The 20,488-nt window shown below is 30.8% G+C and overlaps 1 protein-coding gene across 4 annotated transcripts; it reads left to right on the top strand.

The window, feature by feature from the left end:
- Positions 1–4,997: 4,997 nt before the first annotated feature.
- LOC148762863 (uncharacterized) lies at positions 4,998–20,296 on the top strand. Of its 4 annotated transcripts, none has more exons than XM_088806931.1 (11): positions 5,000–5,227; positions 5,389–7,965; positions 9,278–9,739; positions 9,850–10,578; positions 14,782–15,594; positions 15,817–16,314; positions 17,202–17,690; positions 17,881–18,405; positions 18,499–19,380; positions 19,614–19,732; positions 19,848–20,296. In XM_088806931.1, exons 2-10 carry the CDS (start codon positions 5,443–5,445, stop codon positions 19,650–19,652), a joined length of 6,960 nt encoding a protein of 2,319 aa, XP_088663057.1. In that variant the 5' UTR covers positions 5,000–5,227; positions 5,389–5,442; the 3' UTR covers positions 19,653–19,732; positions 19,848–20,296. The 4 variants fall into 4 exon arrangements, with proteins under 4 accessions (XP_088663059.1, XP_088663057.1, XP_088663056.1 ...); XM_088806930.1 differs by having other exon boundaries at positions 19,614–19,735; XM_088806932.1 differs by lacking the exon at positions 19,614–19,732.
- The last annotated feature ends 192 nt before the right edge of the window (positions 20,297–20,488 follow it).

The following is a 20,488-nucleotide window of genomic DNA, read 5'->3' as shown; positions in this document are numbered from 1 at the left end:
TTTCGTTCCCTTCTCTTTTGTCGGCTTCTCACTTCCTTTTACTTTCCACCCATAAATTTTTTTTTCCATAGTTTGATTGGCAAATATCTTCCGAAATATCTATTCTTTAAAATCACCAAAAATCAAAATTTAATTAAACTTTTTATGATATTTTTTATTTCATAGTTGGGGGAATAGTCTCTAAAATTGAAAGGATCAAAATATCCCTTATGATTGTAAAAAAGAATTTAAAATAAAAAGTTTAAGTTGTTAATTATATATTATAAAAAATTAATACTTTAAATTTAAAAATTAATTAAAGTTAATTAATATTTTAATTATAATTATATTTAAATCAATAAATAAAATATTAATATTTTTATATATTAATAATTAAATTATAAATAACATATTAATATTTAAAATTTCTCAACCGAAACGTTAACAGTTAAATAAATAAAATGCGCTATGTCTCTTAAATTTATTTTGGATATTTTTCCTTTTTAATTAAAATGATTTATCTTTCAATCCTTTTCTGCTCTTTGTTAGTGAATGATTACTCAGTTATTGCTAATAAACTGCCTCCTATTGCCCACTGTTCATGCAGGAGTTGAAGTTCCTGCAACAATAAACTAAGCTTTTTTCCTCTACGAACAATCGGTACTATAGATCACATTGCATCACCATACCGTTTCAAGACCGTCGTCTTTAATAGTTGAAATTATTAATTAATTGATCAATCAACATTAGTATATATTAATTAATTGATCAATCAACATTAGCATATTTGAAATTATTTTTAACAAAAAATTTAACATCCACGTGAAGCGAGCCATCACTCTAATAATAATAATAAAAAAAAAAAAAACACAAAACACTTTCAAAAGCATCTTTCGCAAAAGCATGTCAGAAGGCACATGACTCCTAAAAAAAGCCACTTGATTCTCAGGGCCACAAGACTAACGGTGCATCAAGATGTCAAAAGGACAATGAAGCGCATCTGCGAAGTTGTACAACATCTTCAACAAAATTAAAAAAGAAACTTGCAAACGAAGCACGTTTAAAGATTGTAAGGCATTTTCGTCAAAATTCAAAAAGATAATGGAAACTATCGAAATTTTAATGAAACTTTGTAACAATTTTCAATATTGTTATCATGTAAGAAGGCGACTCCCTTGTGTTGAAGAAGGCAGAGCTAGGTTTATGAATTTCTCTGTAAAAGATTTTCTGAAATAAAAGTTTCAAATTTTCTTATTCTCTTGCTCTTAAGTTTCAATATTTCTATTTCAAATTTGTTTTCAAAACTTCAAATTTTTAATATTGTTTTAAATATTAGTTTTCTCAAATTTACTTTCTATCTATCCTTCTATATAAGTATTTTGTTTGCAAGATTTATACTCCGTAGATCTTAGGTGAAGATTTGATATTAGAGCAATGGATTGGAGATATTTCTAAATACTTAAAAATATTTTATTAAAGATAGATTTTATTTTACTGAGTTCTGAATTTAATTGCATTATCGATACCTTATCATTTTATGTTGAGTTTATAAGGATAATAGTCTAATATATTTAAAAGAAAACCCCAATGGGAGTTTTCAGAATTGACCAAGTGGAATGTAGAGAGAGAAAGAAAACAGATGTCGAAGCAAAGAGAGAGAAAGTGAAGGGGGTGCAAAGAGGTCACGGTTTACCATGTGGAGAGCAGATAAATAGAAAGAAAAGATGTTGAAGCAAAGAGAAGGGGTGCAAAGCGGTCCATGTGCAACGCACGGCTGATTTCATGTACCTGGACATGTTAATTAGTTAACTAATTGTTCGAACTTAACTAATTGTTTAAATTCGGACAACATGGTTAATTAGTTAGAATTTATTATGCATCAACGAATGTATCTGTACATGTTAAGTTTAAATTCTCTAGATATTATAGGGTTATTTACCCTCCTATGTTTTTCATGTACTTAATAAATTACTAAACTATGTCTCAATTTATGACTATGAGCAAAAATAAATAATTTTTTTAATATATATATATATATATATTAATGTGAAGTACCGAGTGAAAAATTTACTATTTTTTAATGATTGAATGTTTAAAATATATAATATTTATAAATATTAATAATCAAAATGTTATTTTATTGAATCAAAATGTGCATCCAAAGTAGAGTTCGGACAGGCAATAGCATACCGCATCAATTGTGGAGTTTGGACAGCACAACCATGCAGCATATGCGAGGGACTTTGGACAATTTAAGCCTTGGATGAGTAGTGAGACTAATATGTAAAATCTAGAGAGCTTGTAACAGAGAATATGTCCCAAATCGGAATCTAGACAGCCTCACAATCTAGATTAGTTGAAATCAGTGGGTTTTTTTATCTCCTGTTCTTTCTTACCTTTGTACTGAATAAGCCAAATGGCTAATTGGCCATTGACTATACTTTAATAAAAGCTTAATTTTTTTAAAAAATGTATATAAGTATATATAAAAAATATATAACACTATACATTATTCATATATTTGAAAAGAAAATATAATTAACATTTTCATAAAAATTTAAATATAAAATAATGAAAGCATGATCGTGACTTAAAATTGGTTTCTTCTCTAATAAAAGGCTTGAAGAACGTACCCTCGTTACATTATACTTTTTCTTATTTGATTTTTTATCAAATAAATGTAATTTTAAATAATTATTTTTAAAATATTATATAAAATTTTTTTTGTAAAAAAATATGTTTAAACATTTTTATTTCAAAAAATTACAAATTATATTTTTTTAACATGTTTATGATTTTTAAAAAATAATAATAAAAAAATATAAAAACCAATCATTTTGGTATGAATAGAAGTAATAGTGTATAATATTAACTTGAATAAAAATTCATTACAATAAATTAGCATGTCATGATTAGACTAATCTTTAAAAGTCCTGATTAATATTTCGTGAAGAATAAAAGTTTTTTATTTTTTGTTGATGAAAGTGAAATTTTATTTATTCGTAAGAGCTATGGGAGGTCTAGGTCGAGATAAGAGAGTAGGACTTACATCTACACTTGAATACAAAATAGACGTAAAGGGAGAATCCGATATCTAAAATCTAGTACACATTGTTTCTAATACATAGTTAAAACAAAGAAGTTAGAAATAAAATAATTGGAAGCAGAAGTAGGGCCGAGGGAAAGTCTTGTTTTCACATTATCAGGTCTTTAAACTTGACTTTCACAATTTTCTTTTGCAAAAGCACATAATTACTTTATGTATGAACCTTTATTTCTTTTAATGTCGGCCACAAAATAGTGGGTTCCTCAAGTTATACCATTATAATAATTATTAATTATTACACTTTTTTACAACTTTATGTTAAATTTATATTTTTTTGAAAAATCACATTGTTAAATATAATAATATATTCATACATATGCAAAAAGATATTGACAACATTGAAAGCAAAAACTGTTAGATTCATGAAAGGATGAGAATATTTCTTTTAAAATTAATAGATTCATTAAAGATGTTGAACAAGTAAAATTAAACTGATTAAATTTATCAAAAAATTAATAAATACATGCATAACCCCCTCCATATTTTCTTTCAAGCCTAAAACTTGAAAAAAGCTTCAGCCGACAAAACTTGAGACCCAGTCGACCCAGTCCACGTGATCGCATTGAAAGCAAAAACAGCCGTCCCTAATTGTTGAACCAAGTGAAACTTTTGACCATGTGTAACTCACGTTCGTATAAATTATAATAGCAAGTGGCCTTCTCCGCCTGTTGTCACGAAAAAATTGTAACTATGTTGGGTCAAAAAGAATAATTATATGCAGTATTTTTAAAAATAGAACAATTAATTTTATAAACAGAATTAAAAATATTTATATTTTTAATTATATTTTTCATCTTTGATATTTTATACTTTATCACTGTTGTATTTGTCAGCATGATATTCAAATTCTTTTCGTAACAGTTCTCTTTAAAGGTTATTAAGCTAAAGTCCTGCACAGTGAAATTATTGATTTAATAATCTGATGAAGCTACTATATTAGTCTTCATGCATTCCCAACCCTAGTGCTTTTGCCTCTGTCCTTGTTTGTGTTTGTAAAAGTTCACTTATCAAATATTAAAGTCAAAGTAAAAGTTCACGTAACATGATAGGAAAATTACTTATCAGATAATTTTTATGATAATATTATGATTTTATATTTTCTTTTGAGATGAATTATTGTATTAATTGTTAATTTTAATAATACTAAATCACTTTTAAAGCAAAATAAGATTTGAATCATTTTTACTTTTAAATTTTATATTTTAATGAAACTTTTAAATCTAAAATTGTTAAATTATAATTAAAAATTTACTAAACAACAAATTTTCATGTGCAAAACATATGTTTTTTTGTACGTAACATAACGAAACCAAGAGACATCGAATTGGTTACTGACACTTGGCCTCTCCAGCATTTTTAGCACACCAACCTTTTTTAATGCGTTGGATTTATATATAATATTATTATATGTTTTCTTTTTTGGGTGAAACTTAACTAGTATTACAGACACTGCAACTATTGGAGAAAATAAGTCATTATCGCGTCATTAATCTTTGGCAGCGTTGTTTGTAAAGAGAAAATGAATTTGTACTTGAAAATATAAATTTTTGAAATGTGTTAGTTTGGTATTCATTGACACTAATAAAAAAATATTTTTAATTAGTTATTAATCAATGTATATAAATATTCACTGTGTATCATATTTTTAGGATAATATGAAAAATAATAAGAAGAGGAACAAGGACATTGAACCTCTGGCATGGCTAAGTAAGGCAAACACTAGGAGACCGTCACCTAACATGGTCCTGTGTCATGACCGTCCAATCCTTCCTAGCGTCCTAGACACTTTCTTTTGAATGTAACTGGCGGTTTCTGTACTTTCTTGTCATGTCGCAATCGCACTGACAAAGTAGACACTTGCCTCGTTGGCCATCACATGTTTTTCTACATAGAAGCAATTGGCAGTCTCTGCACTCTTCTTGTCATGTCGTATAGACTGCCTAGGGACAATGCCCATCTGTTCTCCAGTTTTCTCCCAAAATAAAACTTTCTTAGGCTACTCTTAGCCTATGTCAACTTAATCTCGTTGCCCCTTGATGAGTGGGAGAATTAATTGCTGAAGTAATATTTTCAAGAATCCTTCTCTTCTTCAGTCTCATCAGTGAAGGTGAAGAAAGGGAAAATTTCTCATCTTTTGTGGAGGTACGCCACTCTAAACCCTTTCAATTTTAGGCCCTTTGGTTGTGCTTGCCGTATAAGAGGCTCTTCTTTCTTCCCCTTCCATTGTAATTTTCTTTTCTGGTTTTCCTCCCCTGTTTCTCTGTCTTCTTTTTATGTTTTACCCATAGCTTTTCTTTTTTCAGTTTTGCTACTCACAACTTAGAAAAACAAAATACAAAAAACAAAAAGAAAACAAAATGGACTTTGTTGTTGGCGTCGTTAGCTCCATTGTCACTGCAGCTGCAGCGTACACGACCTCTACCATAAAAAACCATTTCAAATACCTTTGCAATCATGAGAACCAGGTCAGGACCCTCAAGAATCAAGTTGAGAGCCTGAAGGATGCAAGAGAAAGAGTACAGCATTCTGTTGATACTGCTAAGGGGAATGGGGAAGAGATTGAACACGATGTCTATACGTGGCTGACTACTGTCAACAAGAAGATCGCTGAAGAAGTAGAGAAAGTAATGCAGGATGAAGAAAAAGCAAAGAAAAAGTGTTTCCTTGGCTTGTGTCCTAGTTTCTGGACTCGTTACAAGCTTAGCGTGGATGCCGAAGAGGAGGCGAAGGCTGTCGCGGAGCTACTCAAACAGGGCAAATTTGATAGGGTTTCGTATCGTGCAGTTCCACAAGGTACCACGGTCGCATCTGTTAAAGATTTCGAAGCATTCGAGTCAAGAACGCTGGTTTTCAATGGAATCATGGAGGCGCTGAAAGAACCTAGTTTCAGTATTGTAGGGGTGCACGGGATGGGTGGCGTTGGCAAGACCACGCTAGTCAAAGAAGTTGCTAGACAAGTCAAGGAGGGCAAGTTATTTGATTCCGTAGTTATAGCAACCGTAACTCAGACCCTTGATGTTAAGGACATTCAAAACCAAGTTGCAGAGTTATTGGGTTTAAAAGTTGAGGAACAGAGTAGGGTTGGAAGGGCACATAGACTACGAGAAAGATTGCAGAAAGAGAAGAAGATTCTTGTTGTTTTGGATGATATTTGGGAAAGATTAGATCTCGAGGAAGTTGGGATTCCTTTTGGAAATGAACATGAGGGATGCAAGATACTGCTAACGTCTAGGCATCTCGATGTTTTATCAAGTGGGATGGAAACTCAGAAAAATTTTGCAGTTGGTCTTTTAAATGAAAACGAAGCCTGGGACCTGTTTAAAAAGATGGCTGGTGACTGTGTTGAAAGTTGTGATCTGCAGCCTACAGCTATCAAGGTAGCAAAGAAATGTGCGGGACTGCCGATCGCCATCGCAACAGTTGCAAGGGCTTTGAGAAACAAACGTTTGTTTGAATGGGAGAATGCTTTGCGTGAACTAAAGTGGCCCTCATCAAGAAGCAAAGGGATAACAGCGGGTGTCTATTTACCTATAGAGTTGAGTTACAATTATTTAGAAGATGAGGAAGTTAAGATCCCTTTCTTGCTTTGTAGTTTAATTGGTCATAATGGTTCCGTTGAATGCTTGTTGTCTTACATCATGGGTTTGGGTTCCTTTCGTGGTATCAACACAATAAAAGAAGCAAGAAATAAAGTGTTGACAGTGGTGAGTAAGCTCAAAGCGTCTTGTTTGTTGCTTGATAGTTATAATGATGAGCAGTTTGACATCCATGATGTTGTTCGGGATGTTGCCATATCAATTGCATCAAGGGACCACCATATGTTTGTGTTGAGAGATGGTGATGTGCAAAAAGAGTGGCCTGATCAGGAGAGAATGAAAAATTGCAGTGTGATTTTTTTAAGTTCTCCTAATATCAGTGAGCTTCCTGATGAGTTAAAGTGTTCACATCTTTCCTTCTTCTTTATGAACAATGAAGGTTCAGTGCATATTCCAGCAAACTTCTTCCGGGGAACAGAAAGACTCAAAGTCCTACATTTGGCTAGAATGCAGTTTCAATCTCTACCTGTGTCAATTAATCTCCTAACAAACCTTCACACGTTGCGTTTAAATCGATGTGCGCTGGAAGACATAACCATTATTGGAAAGCTCAAGAAATTAGAAATCCTTAGCCTTGCAGGCTCAGATATTAAAGCGCTACCCAGGGAGATAGCACAATTGACTCGGTTAAGGTTGTTAGATTTGAGTCATTGTACTAAACTCAAAATCATCCCACCAAATATCTTATCCAATTTGTCCAAATTAGAAGAATTATATTTGGAAGATAGCTTTGTTCGATGGGATGATGAAGTACTTGGTAGTGAAAGAAGAAATGCTAGTCTTGAGGAATTGAAGCGTTTGTCTTATCTAACCACTTTGTATACTGGTATTCCGAATGCCCAAATAATTCCAGAATGCCTGTTCAGTGAGACATTGGACAGATACAAGATTTTTATAGGTGATGGTGCATGGGATTGGGACGATGAGTATGAATGCTCAAGAACACTGAGATTCAAGTTAGATACAAGCATTTACTTGGATCATGGGGTGAAAATGTTGTTGAAGAAGACAGAAGATTTGTATCTAGATGAACTTGAAGGTATCAAGAATGTAGTTGCTGAGTTGAATATTGGTGAAGATTTTCCACATTTAAAGAAACTTCACATCCAAAATGGTTTGGAAGTCCAGTATATAGCAACGGAGAAAACTCAGTTTTCTCAATTACAGTCCATGACACTCCAAGATCTGCCGCAGCTCATTAGCTTTTGCTCCGAAGACAAGATGAGTTCCACATCCCAGCAGGAGCAGGGGAATACAAGCACCAAGCCCCTTTTCAATAAACAGGTATTTATTTATTTAGGGAGTATTCAATGGCTTAATTATACATTTCACATATATATATGGGTTTCGCTTCCCATTTCATTTTCCAACTTTTGCTTTTATTCATATCATAATTGCTAAATGTTAGAGACCAAAAGGATAAAACTCTGATGCTGGCTATTGATTGTTTGGCTTTTGCATCCATAGAGAGTGATGTTATTTTTCATAGTTTTGATTATTAGCTGGGGCAATTTGAAGAGCATGATAGTAGAAAAAAGCACGTACAAGTTAATTTAGATTTTATTTGGTTAACACTTTTGCTATTTTCTATTTCAGAAGCACAAAACATGTTCGAGGATTATATACAAAACATATACTTTATAAACCAACTGTGTTATTATTGGCGTTACATTTTAACTATTTGTTAATTTTAAATCTTTTATGATATTAATTTTTCCTTTTTTTGCCTTCAGTTTATAAAAATTCCTCAAAAAGTGAAAAGCAAGTAATAAAAGTATCAACCAAATGGCTTATGATAACTTCTACATCTAACTAAGAGTACATAGTGACTGCAAATATGAAGTGATTTTACTTGATTAATTTTCGCTTGCATAAATGGTTAGTCTAAGAAGCTAAGGTGTTGACCAGTTTTATGTATTTGTGTTTTTTTTTTTGTTTTTATTTTTTATTCAATTCAATGATATCTCGATACTTATGATTTATGTCATGGATGGTTAAAAATTACAAATAAAGATTATAATTTTAGAAGAACCTATCAAAACATAAAATTTTTCAAAGAAAATCAATAAGTTAAATATAGTTTCTTTGATTTTGTTGTATTACTAATATTATCATTAATTAATAATAATTTTTTCATCATTAAATGATAATAATAACAATAAATATATAATTTTTTTTGAAATTTAAACAAGATAACAATAAATATATAATAAGTAATAATAAATATGTACTAATGTAATTAAAATAAACATAATAAAGTAAAACATTTATGTTGTAAATAAATTAACTAAATGGAATCTTTGGGTTTATATCTTAGTGATGTAGCTGACGTTTTACTTCAAAACTTTTTTTTCCTATTCTAATTAAGACTTTTACAAATACTTGGACTCCAAATTGAATTAATGTCTTATGCTTAAAAGTTGTAATGTCAAATGTTTATTATCTAATATATAATAAGTAACAAAAGTAAATTGAGATCACTTGATATATTTTCATCGAATTAGATAAAACACTTGTTCTTTTTGGACTTCACATTTTAAGATATACACATATATTCTCTAGATTTTTAAGGAAAAAGGATTTTACATGTGTGCAGATTGTGTTCCCTCAATTGACAAGCTTGCGATTGTCCTCAATTAAGACCCAAAGGATATGGCACAGCCAGCTTTCAGAGACTTATTGTTTTTGCCTTCCGAATTTGAAGACCATCATCATTAAGGGCTGTCATTACTTACAACATCTGTTATTTCCCTCTGTTGCTAGAAATCTGGTACACCTTGAACAGTTGGAGATGGTAAATTGCAAGTCCTTAAGAGAGATAATATTTACAGGGAAAATAACAGAACAGGAAGATTTGATTTGCTTCCCTCAATTAAACTCCCTAAAAATAAAGAATCTTCCGAATCTCATCAAATGTTGTTCAGGAAATTATAATATTGGGTTCCCATCACTAAAAGTGCTGCAGATTGAGCATTGCCCTAAATTACAAGAATTTATTAGTGAAACTAAAATGGAGGGGAAATATGAGTCCAGTATACAAGCTCTCTTCAATGAGAAGGTGAATTAGTCTTTCACTCGTACTGCTCTCTCTTGTTCTCCTTTATTCTTTTGCCTTAGTTTCATGAATTAACTCTAGTAACTTTTTACTCATTGGCACGAATTATATAGGCTGCAGTTCCCAGCTTGGAAAGGATGACACTTCGCCGCTTGAGAAATGTGAAGAAGATATTTCATGATCAACTTCTAGCAGGTTCCTTTGGCAAATTAGCGGAAATGAATGTTGAATGCTGTGATGAGTTATTGGCTCTTTTTCCATCTAATGTGTTCGGAGTACTTCAAAGCCTAAAAACACTTACAGTGGCGAGATGTGATTCACTAGAACAGATGTTTGAGGTTGGGGTTGCAGGGTTAAATATCAAAGAAATACATGCTGTAGATTCTCAACTAATGGAATTGTATATTTATAATCTACCAAAACTGAAGCATGTTTGGAATAAAGATCCCCAAGGAAGTCTTACCTTTCGAAATCTGCGAAAAGTAAGTGTTTGGAGTTGTGAGAGTCTGAAATATCTATTTCCAGCATCAATAGCCAAAGATCTTCCCCAACTCGAATATCTATCAATAAGTCGTTGTGGGGTGGAGGAGATTGTGTCCGCAGGGGATGGATTGGAGCAGCCGGTTAGGTTTAAGTTTCCTCGAGTGTCTTCACTGTCGCTTGCAAACCTAACGGAGCTTAAATGTTTCTATCCAGGGCAACATACAATACTCTGGCCGATGTTGAAAAAATTGGAGACAGCTTGTTCTACTTTAATAAAGATAATAATAGCTTCAGAAGGCTTTAGTATCCATGACAGACGGGAATTCATAAAAGGACAATCACTTTTCTTGGGTGAAGAGGTATGATTCTGAACCTTCACTATTTCAAAACTGAAACATGGACAGGGTCACATGCATGGCATATCGATATCTGTCAGTAATACGTAATTTTGAAATTTAAAGTATAATAAATTTTTTAATTTGTCATCGATTAATAATAATAAAAATTAAGAAGCATATGTATTAAATGAAAAAAATTCAGGTTTAATAGAATTTATGTCTAGCTCCGTCATTAATTTCAATTTTAACTTATAAAAACATTAAATTTGTAATGAAAAACGCTTTTTCCTACCAATAATGCAAAAGGTTTGATTCTTGAAATATAAAATTTAAAGTACACATAAGTGAATTTTGACAGTGTCCTTTTTAAATTTTTTAGACATTCTTTATATCAATCACATTCCGTTTTATGATTTTCGTAACACACTTTTTTTTAAATAAGCACTTTTCCATTTCAAGGACTCCCCCTTGGCTTGTCAATATTCTCACTATAACAAATTTGATTTAATGATAGTATATTTTAAAAATATGTTACTTAAAATATTTTTAGTAACACCTCTTTTTTGCATTTTTAAAACATTTTTGTAGATATAACTTTATTATATAAAATTTTAGATGAATTATGAATAAAATATAATCATAGAAATTACATACATTAGTAAAAATTGTATTTTTTTTATGTTTCTATTAAATGTGAAAAAAGTGAAGTTAAAAGTCTAAGTAGTTGCATTTTCTAAGGTTTTGTTATATAAAAAAATGTCGTCTAAAAAAGGGTGATTAAAATTCAATTTTGTTGTAGGATCTGTTGCATTTCTATATTTTCTGGTCCAACAAAACCTTCCCAGATTCCTACCTTCTTAAAAATACTGCTATGGTCTCTCCGCTCTATTAATGAAACAAATAATCATCTTATCATACGTTTTATCTTACCCACAACAAATACAATATATGATAAAAATCATCTTATCCTACTCTTAATATTTGCACACCAAACATGGGAGAAGATAGTGTTGTTTAATATAATTCATTTCCTTAGCTTTATCTTATACTCTTCCCTCCTTTTTTTTTTCTTAGTCCTTTAACTTTTAGGGAGATTAAAAAAAATTTGATTTTGATTTATTTTATATTAAAATTTAAAATTTTTTATAATATAGATTTTCAATGCTTTTTAACACAAAAAAGCCAAAAAAATTATGAAAAGTAGATTTTATCTTATACTCCTTCCCTTCCATTTTCTTTGTCTCTCTTTGACTTTCAAGAAGATTAAGACGAATACTTTTGACTTTGATTTATTTTATTTTAAAATTTGAAAATTTTTTTGTGATATGGGTGTTCAATATTTTTTAAGATGAAAAAATAAAATAAATCATAAAAAAAATAAGTTTGTAATATAAAAAAAAAGAGACTATTAAGTGTCTAAGAAAAATAAACTTGATTTTGGGATATCTAAAAAAATAACAAAGAAAAAGAAAAGGGGGAGTACTATTTCATACTATGAACTACCGTAATAACTAGTTTAATTAATTGCTTTTAAAAAAAAAAAAACTAGTTTAATTAATTAAATTTCTCCCTTCATTCTATATTTTCTAAATAGCAGCTTAATAGATTATCATATATCTTTTACACTTGTCTTTCTCTTAGACAACAACTTTTTGGTTTTTGGGCCATTAGAAGCTCATTAAGGCTGCAACACAAAACTTGTATTAGATTACGATATCATTAAACATTTTATTTATACCATTTTGGTGAAAATTTATTTTCTTATGTTGAAAATTTATTTTGGTGAAAATTTATTTTCTTGCATAAAGAATTATTGTATTTAGTTTTATCTATTTAGAAATGGTCAAAAGACCAATTCAGTTTTTGTACTTTTCAACATTGTTTAATTTAGTCTATGTATCAAAAATCGAAGCAATTTAGTCCATTGATTTTGAAAATTGCGTCAATTTAGTCTCGTCTTTAACTACATTCAATTTTGCTGTTAAAAGATGATGTTAGTATTGATGTGTCATATTTTAATGATGTGACATGTTATGAGGCATTGAGTGATGACGTGGCAATGTCATGTGGCACTATACGAAGACGTGACACTAACATGCTGACATGTTATTGTCACGTTACATATCAAAAAAATTTAAAAAAAAACTATCATGGTATAGGTATTAAATTGAACAAAAATATATAACAGAGATTAAATTGAACAAAATTGAGATATTAAAGGATTAAATTAAAAAAATAAATATTTAAGTAGATTATTGATATATTTATTAATAAGTTAAATATTTAAGTGTAAAAGATTTATGGTGTTAAAAAATATATATAAATATTTTTTATTTGTTTATTTGATTTTAGAGTATGTAAATTAATCTATCATTTTTACAAAAATTAAGTTTGAATTCTCTTTCTATAAAAAGTATTTTAAAAAAATTTTATACCTGAAGTCAAATTTAGATAAATAACTTATATTACGTTAAAATAAAAAAATATAAAATAATTAAATATTTTTTTATTTATAATAATATAAAAATATGAAATTTATTTAATTTAGTTTTTAATTTGAGCTAAAGTCAAAATAGTAAAATATATTGGTTTAATTTTTTTAAAAAAAAAAATTGAATGACGGAGATATGGAGTTAGCAATTATTGTAAAAATAATTTCTCATTTTAACTTGCTTAATTTGGACATGATAAACTTTTATTACAATCATAAAATCTGAGTTTCACTTTTTTAATTATTTATTTATTTTTTATATTTTTATTTTGTTTAATATTTCAAGTTATATTTTTTAAGTTGAAATTTTTTATTTTAAAGATTGCATTTATGGTTGATAAAGTTAACTATAATTGTAAATATTTATATTATTTTATTTTATTAATAAATTTTTTGTAAATTCAAATTAATAATTTAAATTTAAATTTAACAAAATTTAATTGTAATATTTGAATCTAAATAAAATCGTATTATAAGAAATTTTGAGTAAATTTAAATAAAAGGTAAATTGGGTAAGAGTTGAATAATTTTCAAAGAATGTGTATTTGTAAATTATAGAAGTTGTAACTAAATCAATATATTTAGTCATTTTATATTGTTTTATTTTAACGTAATACAAGTTATTCATTTAAATTTGACTTTAAGTATGAAATTTTTTCAAATTTTTTTTTTATCGATGGAGAATTTAAACTTAGCTTTTGTAAAAATAATAAATTAAAAAAATTATTTATATATATTTGTTAACATTGTAAATCTTTTATATTTAAATATTTTGCTTATTAAGAAACATATCAATAATTTACTTAAAAATTTATATTTTTTAAATTAATTTTCAATTAAGTACTTCAATATTTCAATTTTGTTCAATTAGGTCTTGTATTATATATGCTTGTTCAATTTAATCCCTATGATGTGGTAAATTTTTTTTTTTGAAAATTTTTTTGACCTACCACAGGGCATTGACATGTTGATTTAGACCTTATGACGTGCTAGAATTTTTTTTGAATTTTTTTTTATTTGCAACGTGGCACTGACATGCATGTCAATGCCACATCAGCACTACCACGATGTTGTATAGTACCACGTGATTTTGTCACGTCATCACTCTATGTCACGGAGTATGCCACGTTATCAAAATGTGACACATCATCGCTGACGTTATCTTTTAATGACAAATTTGGATGTTATTTGATGTTATTTGGAGGAGGGACTAAATTGATGTAATTTATAAAATCAAGAGATTAAATTAAACAAAATTAAAAAGTACGAAGATTAGATAGTGCTTTTGACTTTCTTCAAATGAATGCCCAAGGCACAATTTGATCCTTTAATGTTTGATTTGAAAGATGTATACATTCATAAATTTAGATTATCTATTACATCTAAAGGAAGATTATCTCTACCGTCATTATGCATCCTAAGGCATACTACTGCTTGGTATGTATGAAAAAAAAGGATAAACACTTTTAGGTGTTTGAAAATCTCAAATTCTTTTTAACGGAATTAAACTAGTCCAAGCAATGTAAAAATTAATGGGTTGAGGAGAGCATTAACCTGAACTTGTAAAGCTTTCATCTATATCTTTTATGCATGCATATTTATATATATGTGTGTGTGTGTGTTGACTAAGAATAACTTTTTTTTTCTTTTGACCTTGTAGGGCAGCATTTTTTTTAAAAGGCCTTTTAGAGCAACATTGACTCTGTCTTTTTCTTATTTGATTGGTTTCTTAGGTCATTCCCAAATTAGAGGAATTGCGGTTATCAAAAATGGATGACATTGCAATGATAAGTGATGCCCAGTTTCCCGCTGACTTCTTTCACCATATTAAAGTTTTTGAGGTGGGAGGCTCCAATTTTCCAATTTTTTTGGTCCAAAAATTGCACAATCTTGAAAATCTTAAGTTCTCTCTTTGTGACTTCGAAAATCTAGTCTTTTGTGAAGGAGATGTTGGTGAAAAGCCTGATGCTGGGATACTCTCACGAATTAGAAAATTAAATTTGAATTCTTGTACAAATCTTAGATATATATGGAAGAAAGATTCAGAGCTGGGCCACATTCTTTCTAATCTGGAAACTCTTGAAGTTGTGTGGTGTGATGATTCGATATTTTTTGGACCCTCCTCAGCATCTTTTCGAAATCTCACAACTTTTGAAGTGCAATGGTGCGAGAAGATGATATATTTATTTCCACCTTCAGTAGTCCAGAGTCTGGTACAACTAACAAAAATGACGATACAATACTGCGAGAGGATGACAGCAATAGTTGCAAACGAAGGAGATGAGAGTGAGATCACTTTCAGCAAGTTGAAATATTTAGAACTCAATCTTTTACGAAGCCTCGAAAGCTTTTGTCAGCGGAATCACACCTTCACATTTCCATCCTTGGAAGACTTAATTGTGAATAGCTGTACTAGTTTGAAGGTTTTTTCTCAGGGAGTTTTAAGCACCCCACAATTAGAGAGAGTAAAAGAATCAGGTTACGATAACAAAGGGCGTTGGGCTGGTGACCTTAATACCACCATACAACAGTTGTACACCGAAAAGGTATGAATTAATTCATGACGCTTCGATCTTGCTACAATTTATTTTGTAAACTGCTGCTCAATTTTACTTTTTTGATTGAAATATTGCCTTCTTTCATTGTTTTAGAAATTAAAAAGATATTAGTTCAATAACTAAAGAAGAAGGATTATTGTTATTATTTGTATTTGTGCTTAATGTTATGTTGTACCAGATATAACTATTGCAATATATTGGGTTTGTTAGGCTGGATACCATGACCGATATAATTTGGAACTCTCAGACACATTTTCCGAGTTGATGGAAACATGGAATAGAAACCCTCAAGAAATTTTGGACTTGAAAAACCTTGGAAGGTTGAAAGTTTGTAATTGTAGCAGCTTGAAATACATTTTTACCCCCTCAATGGCTTTGAGCCTCCAGCAATTATTCAGATTAGAAGTAAAAGAATGTCCCTCGGTGGAAGCAGTCATCATGGAACAGGGAGTTGACGAGGAAGCAACGACAGATAAGTTCACGTTCCCTAAGCTCAATGACATAGAAATTGAGTCATGTTCCAACTTGACAAGTTTTTATTTGGGAATTCGAGCTCTTAAATTTCCATGGTTGGGCACAATTAGGATAGTGGACTGTCAAAAAATGACTACATTTGCTGCTTCTTCATATTCAAGGGACAAGGCGAAAGAGACGGGTGGTGATGGAAGTGAAAAAGGGGATATTACTGCAACTTTTTTCAGCGACAAGGTCAGTTTGTTAGCGAAGATTCATTTTTTTATTTTTGCAAGATTTTTTTTCCTCTCTTTTTTATGTACGTCCGTCACTTAAATTCTACTTATGCATGCATCTCTTTTGTCCTTGTTTCTTTATATGAGTGTAAAATGAATTCAAATTTAGCTCTTTTAAGTAATATGAGATGCATATATCTACCATTGAATCAAATATTTAAATGTCCTTTTTTTTTAGTTTGATCAATTTTATTGCATAGTAACAGAAAAAAAAAGAGTTAGACAGTGTTAAGTGTGACTGAAAAGAAAAAAAGAGATAGTGTCAAGTTTGATGGTATTAATATACGAAGAAATGACTACAAGTACTAACTCCCTTTATCGCATTTCTTTTATCTATTCTTTTAAAATATTTCTTTCCTTTTGTAATCACATAAAGTTTTTTTAATATTTTAATGCCTTACGACATTTCTTAGGCATATATTTTTAAGACATTTCTTACAAGTACCCACCTAGGCTCGTGGATTTGTTCCAATTAGGTTTGGGCTTAGGCATATATTTTAAGTTCAAGTCTGACTCGAACCTACCCAATTAAAATATTTTTTGTGAAACAATATATTTTATTTAATTTTACTTTTCAAATATAATTAAAATTTATTATTTTAATAATAGAATAATAGTTAAATGAATAAGTTGAACCAATTTTGAGCTTGATTCTTAGAGTGGGAGGCTCTATAGGTTATATGTACATATATATATTTATTTTTCAATTATTGCTTTTTAATCTTACTGTTGACTATCATGCCTTATCGTTAACATATCCATTCTCTGAAATCACTGTTTTCAGTTCATTTTTATTTTTTTAAAGAAACGAAAACTTTTTCATACTAATGAGAATTATGTCGGCAGGTTGTGTGTCCCAAATTGGGCTTCCTGGAGCTGTCCTCAATTAACATTCAAAAGATATGGCATATCCAACAATTAGCATCCTCTTATCATGTTTACAATTTGACAAGGATTACGATACAGGGGTGTCACAATTTGAAATATCTATTTCCATCTTTCATGGTAAAACATTTTGTACAACTCTGTAGCCTTTCGATTTTGGATTGTAAGAGCATGGAAGAAGTAATCATCATGGAAGGATTGACAGAAGAAGAAAAGATGAGCAACATCATGTTCCCCACTCTGGTTTTCCTAGTGCTCGAAGACCTTCCCAAACTCAGAAGATTCTGTTACGAAACTAACAATGAATTCCCCTTTTTGGAATCGCTAAACCTAATAAACTGTCCTGTATTGAAGACATTCATCTCTAAATCTATGATTGACGAAGTTGGGGATGAACCTCAAATTGATCAGAATGCACAAGGAAATAGCTCGGCTCTCTTCAATGAAAAGGTGGTTTCTTCTCTTGTTTTTCCTTTACCATTCTTCTCTGCACGAATTCTCCTTTTGTTTGTGACTTTTCTTTCATCTGTTAATTTCACTATGATACCTTGTTAAGTTTTTTTTATTTTCTGTTCAACACTTAAAATTTGTTATTTTCTTTCGTATTTCATTTATGAACCCAATTAAATGAATATCTTAGGTGGTCTTCCCTGAGCTAAAGACGTTAACAATCAAAGCTATGAGGGACTGTAGAAGGATATGGCAGGACCAACTCACTGTGAATTCGTTTTGCAAACTAAAAAATATATGGGTCGAAGGTTGTGAAGCACTCCTAAGTGTCTTCCCGTTCAACATGATGGAAAGACTTGAGGAGCTAAACAAGTTGCAGATTGTGAATTGTGATTCATTAGGAGAAATATTTGAGCCACAAGCACTCATTGCTAATCGATCACATGCAATAACAACTACTCAATCGATTGTGGTAGAAACAGAGGCCAAGTTTGTATTTCCCCAAGTGACAGACCTTCGTCTTGAAAAATTGCCCAAATTGAAAAGTTTTTACTCTAAGATACTTGCCACAGAATGGCCATCATTGAAAAAAATGGAGGTGATTGAATGCCACGAAGTAGAGATATTTGCTGCAGAATGTCCTTGCTTTGGAGAAACACATACAGAGAGTCAGGTTAAAATCTCAAATCAACAGCCATTGTTTTGGATCGATGAGGTATGAATACAAAACTTGTAAAACTCTTTGTCTTTTATAATTTAACCAATTACAACTGTTGGTTTTTGTTTAACACGCATGTTAATAATTCAGATTACGTTCCCTATTTTAGAAGAATTAAGATTGAAGCAGAACGATACTGTGAAAGGGACATGGCATAGCCAAGTACTCTCAACAAAATGTTTCAAGAAACTGAAAGTTCTTGAGCTCATGTGCATTCCAGAGAAATCAACTGTTCTTCCATATTGCTTCATCCAGTCATTACCAAATCTTGAAAAGCTAGTTCTGAGTGATGCTTCCTTCTGTCAAATATTCCAGTCTGAAGAACTCCGTGATGAGGAAAGACATGCATTGACACTCACTCGGTTAAGTGAATTGAGGTTGTCTAAACTTCCAGAGCTAACACGGTTAAGTGAATTGAGGTTGTCTAAACTTCCGGAGCTAACACGTCTCTGGGAGAAAGAGTGCCAACCCATTCCAATTTTCTGTAACCTGAGAATTCTTGAAGTGCTGGAATGTGGCAAATTAAAGACTTTAGTGCCATCTTTGGTGTCTTTGGAAAATTTAACAAATCTGGAAGTTTCAAGATGTCATGGATTCATAAATTTAATACCATGCTCAACAGCTAAGAGCCTGATGCTACTGGAGAGAATGAGCATAACTGATTGTGAGATAATAGAGGAGATCATAGCATGTGGGGGTGATGAAATGGAAGGTGACATTGTTTTCACCCGACTGAAGTATTTGCAACTAAGTTGTCTACCAAGTCTAGCAAGCTTTTGCTTAGGGGATCACAACTTTGAATTCCCAGTCTTGCGAAAGGTGATTGTGAGAGAGTGCCCAAAAATGAAGATTTTCTGTCAAGGAGATTTAAGCACACCAAAACTGAAGCAAGTGCAATTGACAGAGGAGGAAGAAAAAGGAAGGTGGGAAGGCGACCTTAAAACTACTATAAAACAGCTGTTAGAAGAAATGGTATGCATCAATTTAAAGGATTTTCCTATGTTTTCCTAGTTTTCATCAGCCTACTAATGATTACAAAATGAAAATGACTGCCTTTGCTATAATTCTGCCCTTTGAAGCTATAGACATAAAGCTTTTAATGTCTTCTCTTTAATAATGAATTTTATTACAAAATGTAACTTGGTGTATTTTACCGCATAACTAATTGGTTGTACCTTTGAATATGTTGTTTCTTATGATCATAGAATGCTGGAAATTCTGAAGTGACTGAGGTTACCAATTAGTTGCCCAAGCTGGAATAAGGCAATATGCATGTTTTGGTGCCTATGAGACAGGCTCATTTTCCTTCAATTGAAATCCGATGGTAGTTAAGTACCTGTTCTAATTTCATAATCCTTCATTTGTCTACTTTATTTCATCCATAATGGAAAACTTGCAATTTATAGACTGACGATTGATGAGATGCCTTTTGATTGCAGATTGAATTGCTCTAGTGAAGAATGAAGCTGCCTAGTTGGCAGCCGCTGTCCTTGGAACCCAGAAGGTTATTTCATTTCATTTCATTACTTTCAACTGTCAGTCTTATATGTGATAGTCCATATATGATGGTCCATGGTTGTTGAATAGGGATGTCAAAATTGGCTCCCTGTTTGAGCTTCTCCAGAGTTGGGTACTTGCCAGCAAATATCTCTATTTTGCCGCCTACAATTGTATTAATGATGGTCATTCTGTAGTACGTATCTAGGAGTAGAAACACTTCAATTTGGGTCCCTGGAATGTTACCGGTGGGGATAAAGACATGATTGATTCAGTTGCATGTAACTTATGAGTTTCAATTATCACCGTTACATGTTACATAGAAGACGTTCAAAAAACTATCACAATTTCTAAGTATGAGGATATTAACTTTTTTAAAGTCTTCACCTCTTGATGTAAATTTGCAATGAGTTTTTGTGTATTTGAATCTCTTGAATTAGCTATCAAGAATTTTTATATAAAAATATCTCACATAATTAAATATGATATGAATTGATATTAAAAATATAGTATTGTTTTAAATTTTAATGTATGTGATATTAAACTTAATAGTATTTGAAAAAAATTCAACTTCTAAAACTCG

Source organism: Theobroma cacao, chromosome 5 (assembly GCF_053813885.1).
Source record: "Theobroma cacao isolate CCN51 chromosome 5, ASM5381388v1, whole genome shotgun sequence".
NCBI classification, from domain to species: domain Eukaryota; kingdom Viridiplantae; phylum Streptophyta; class Magnoliopsida; order Malvales; family Malvaceae; genus Theobroma; species Theobroma cacao.
This window is presented reverse-complemented; position numbering and strand designations above follow the sequence as displayed.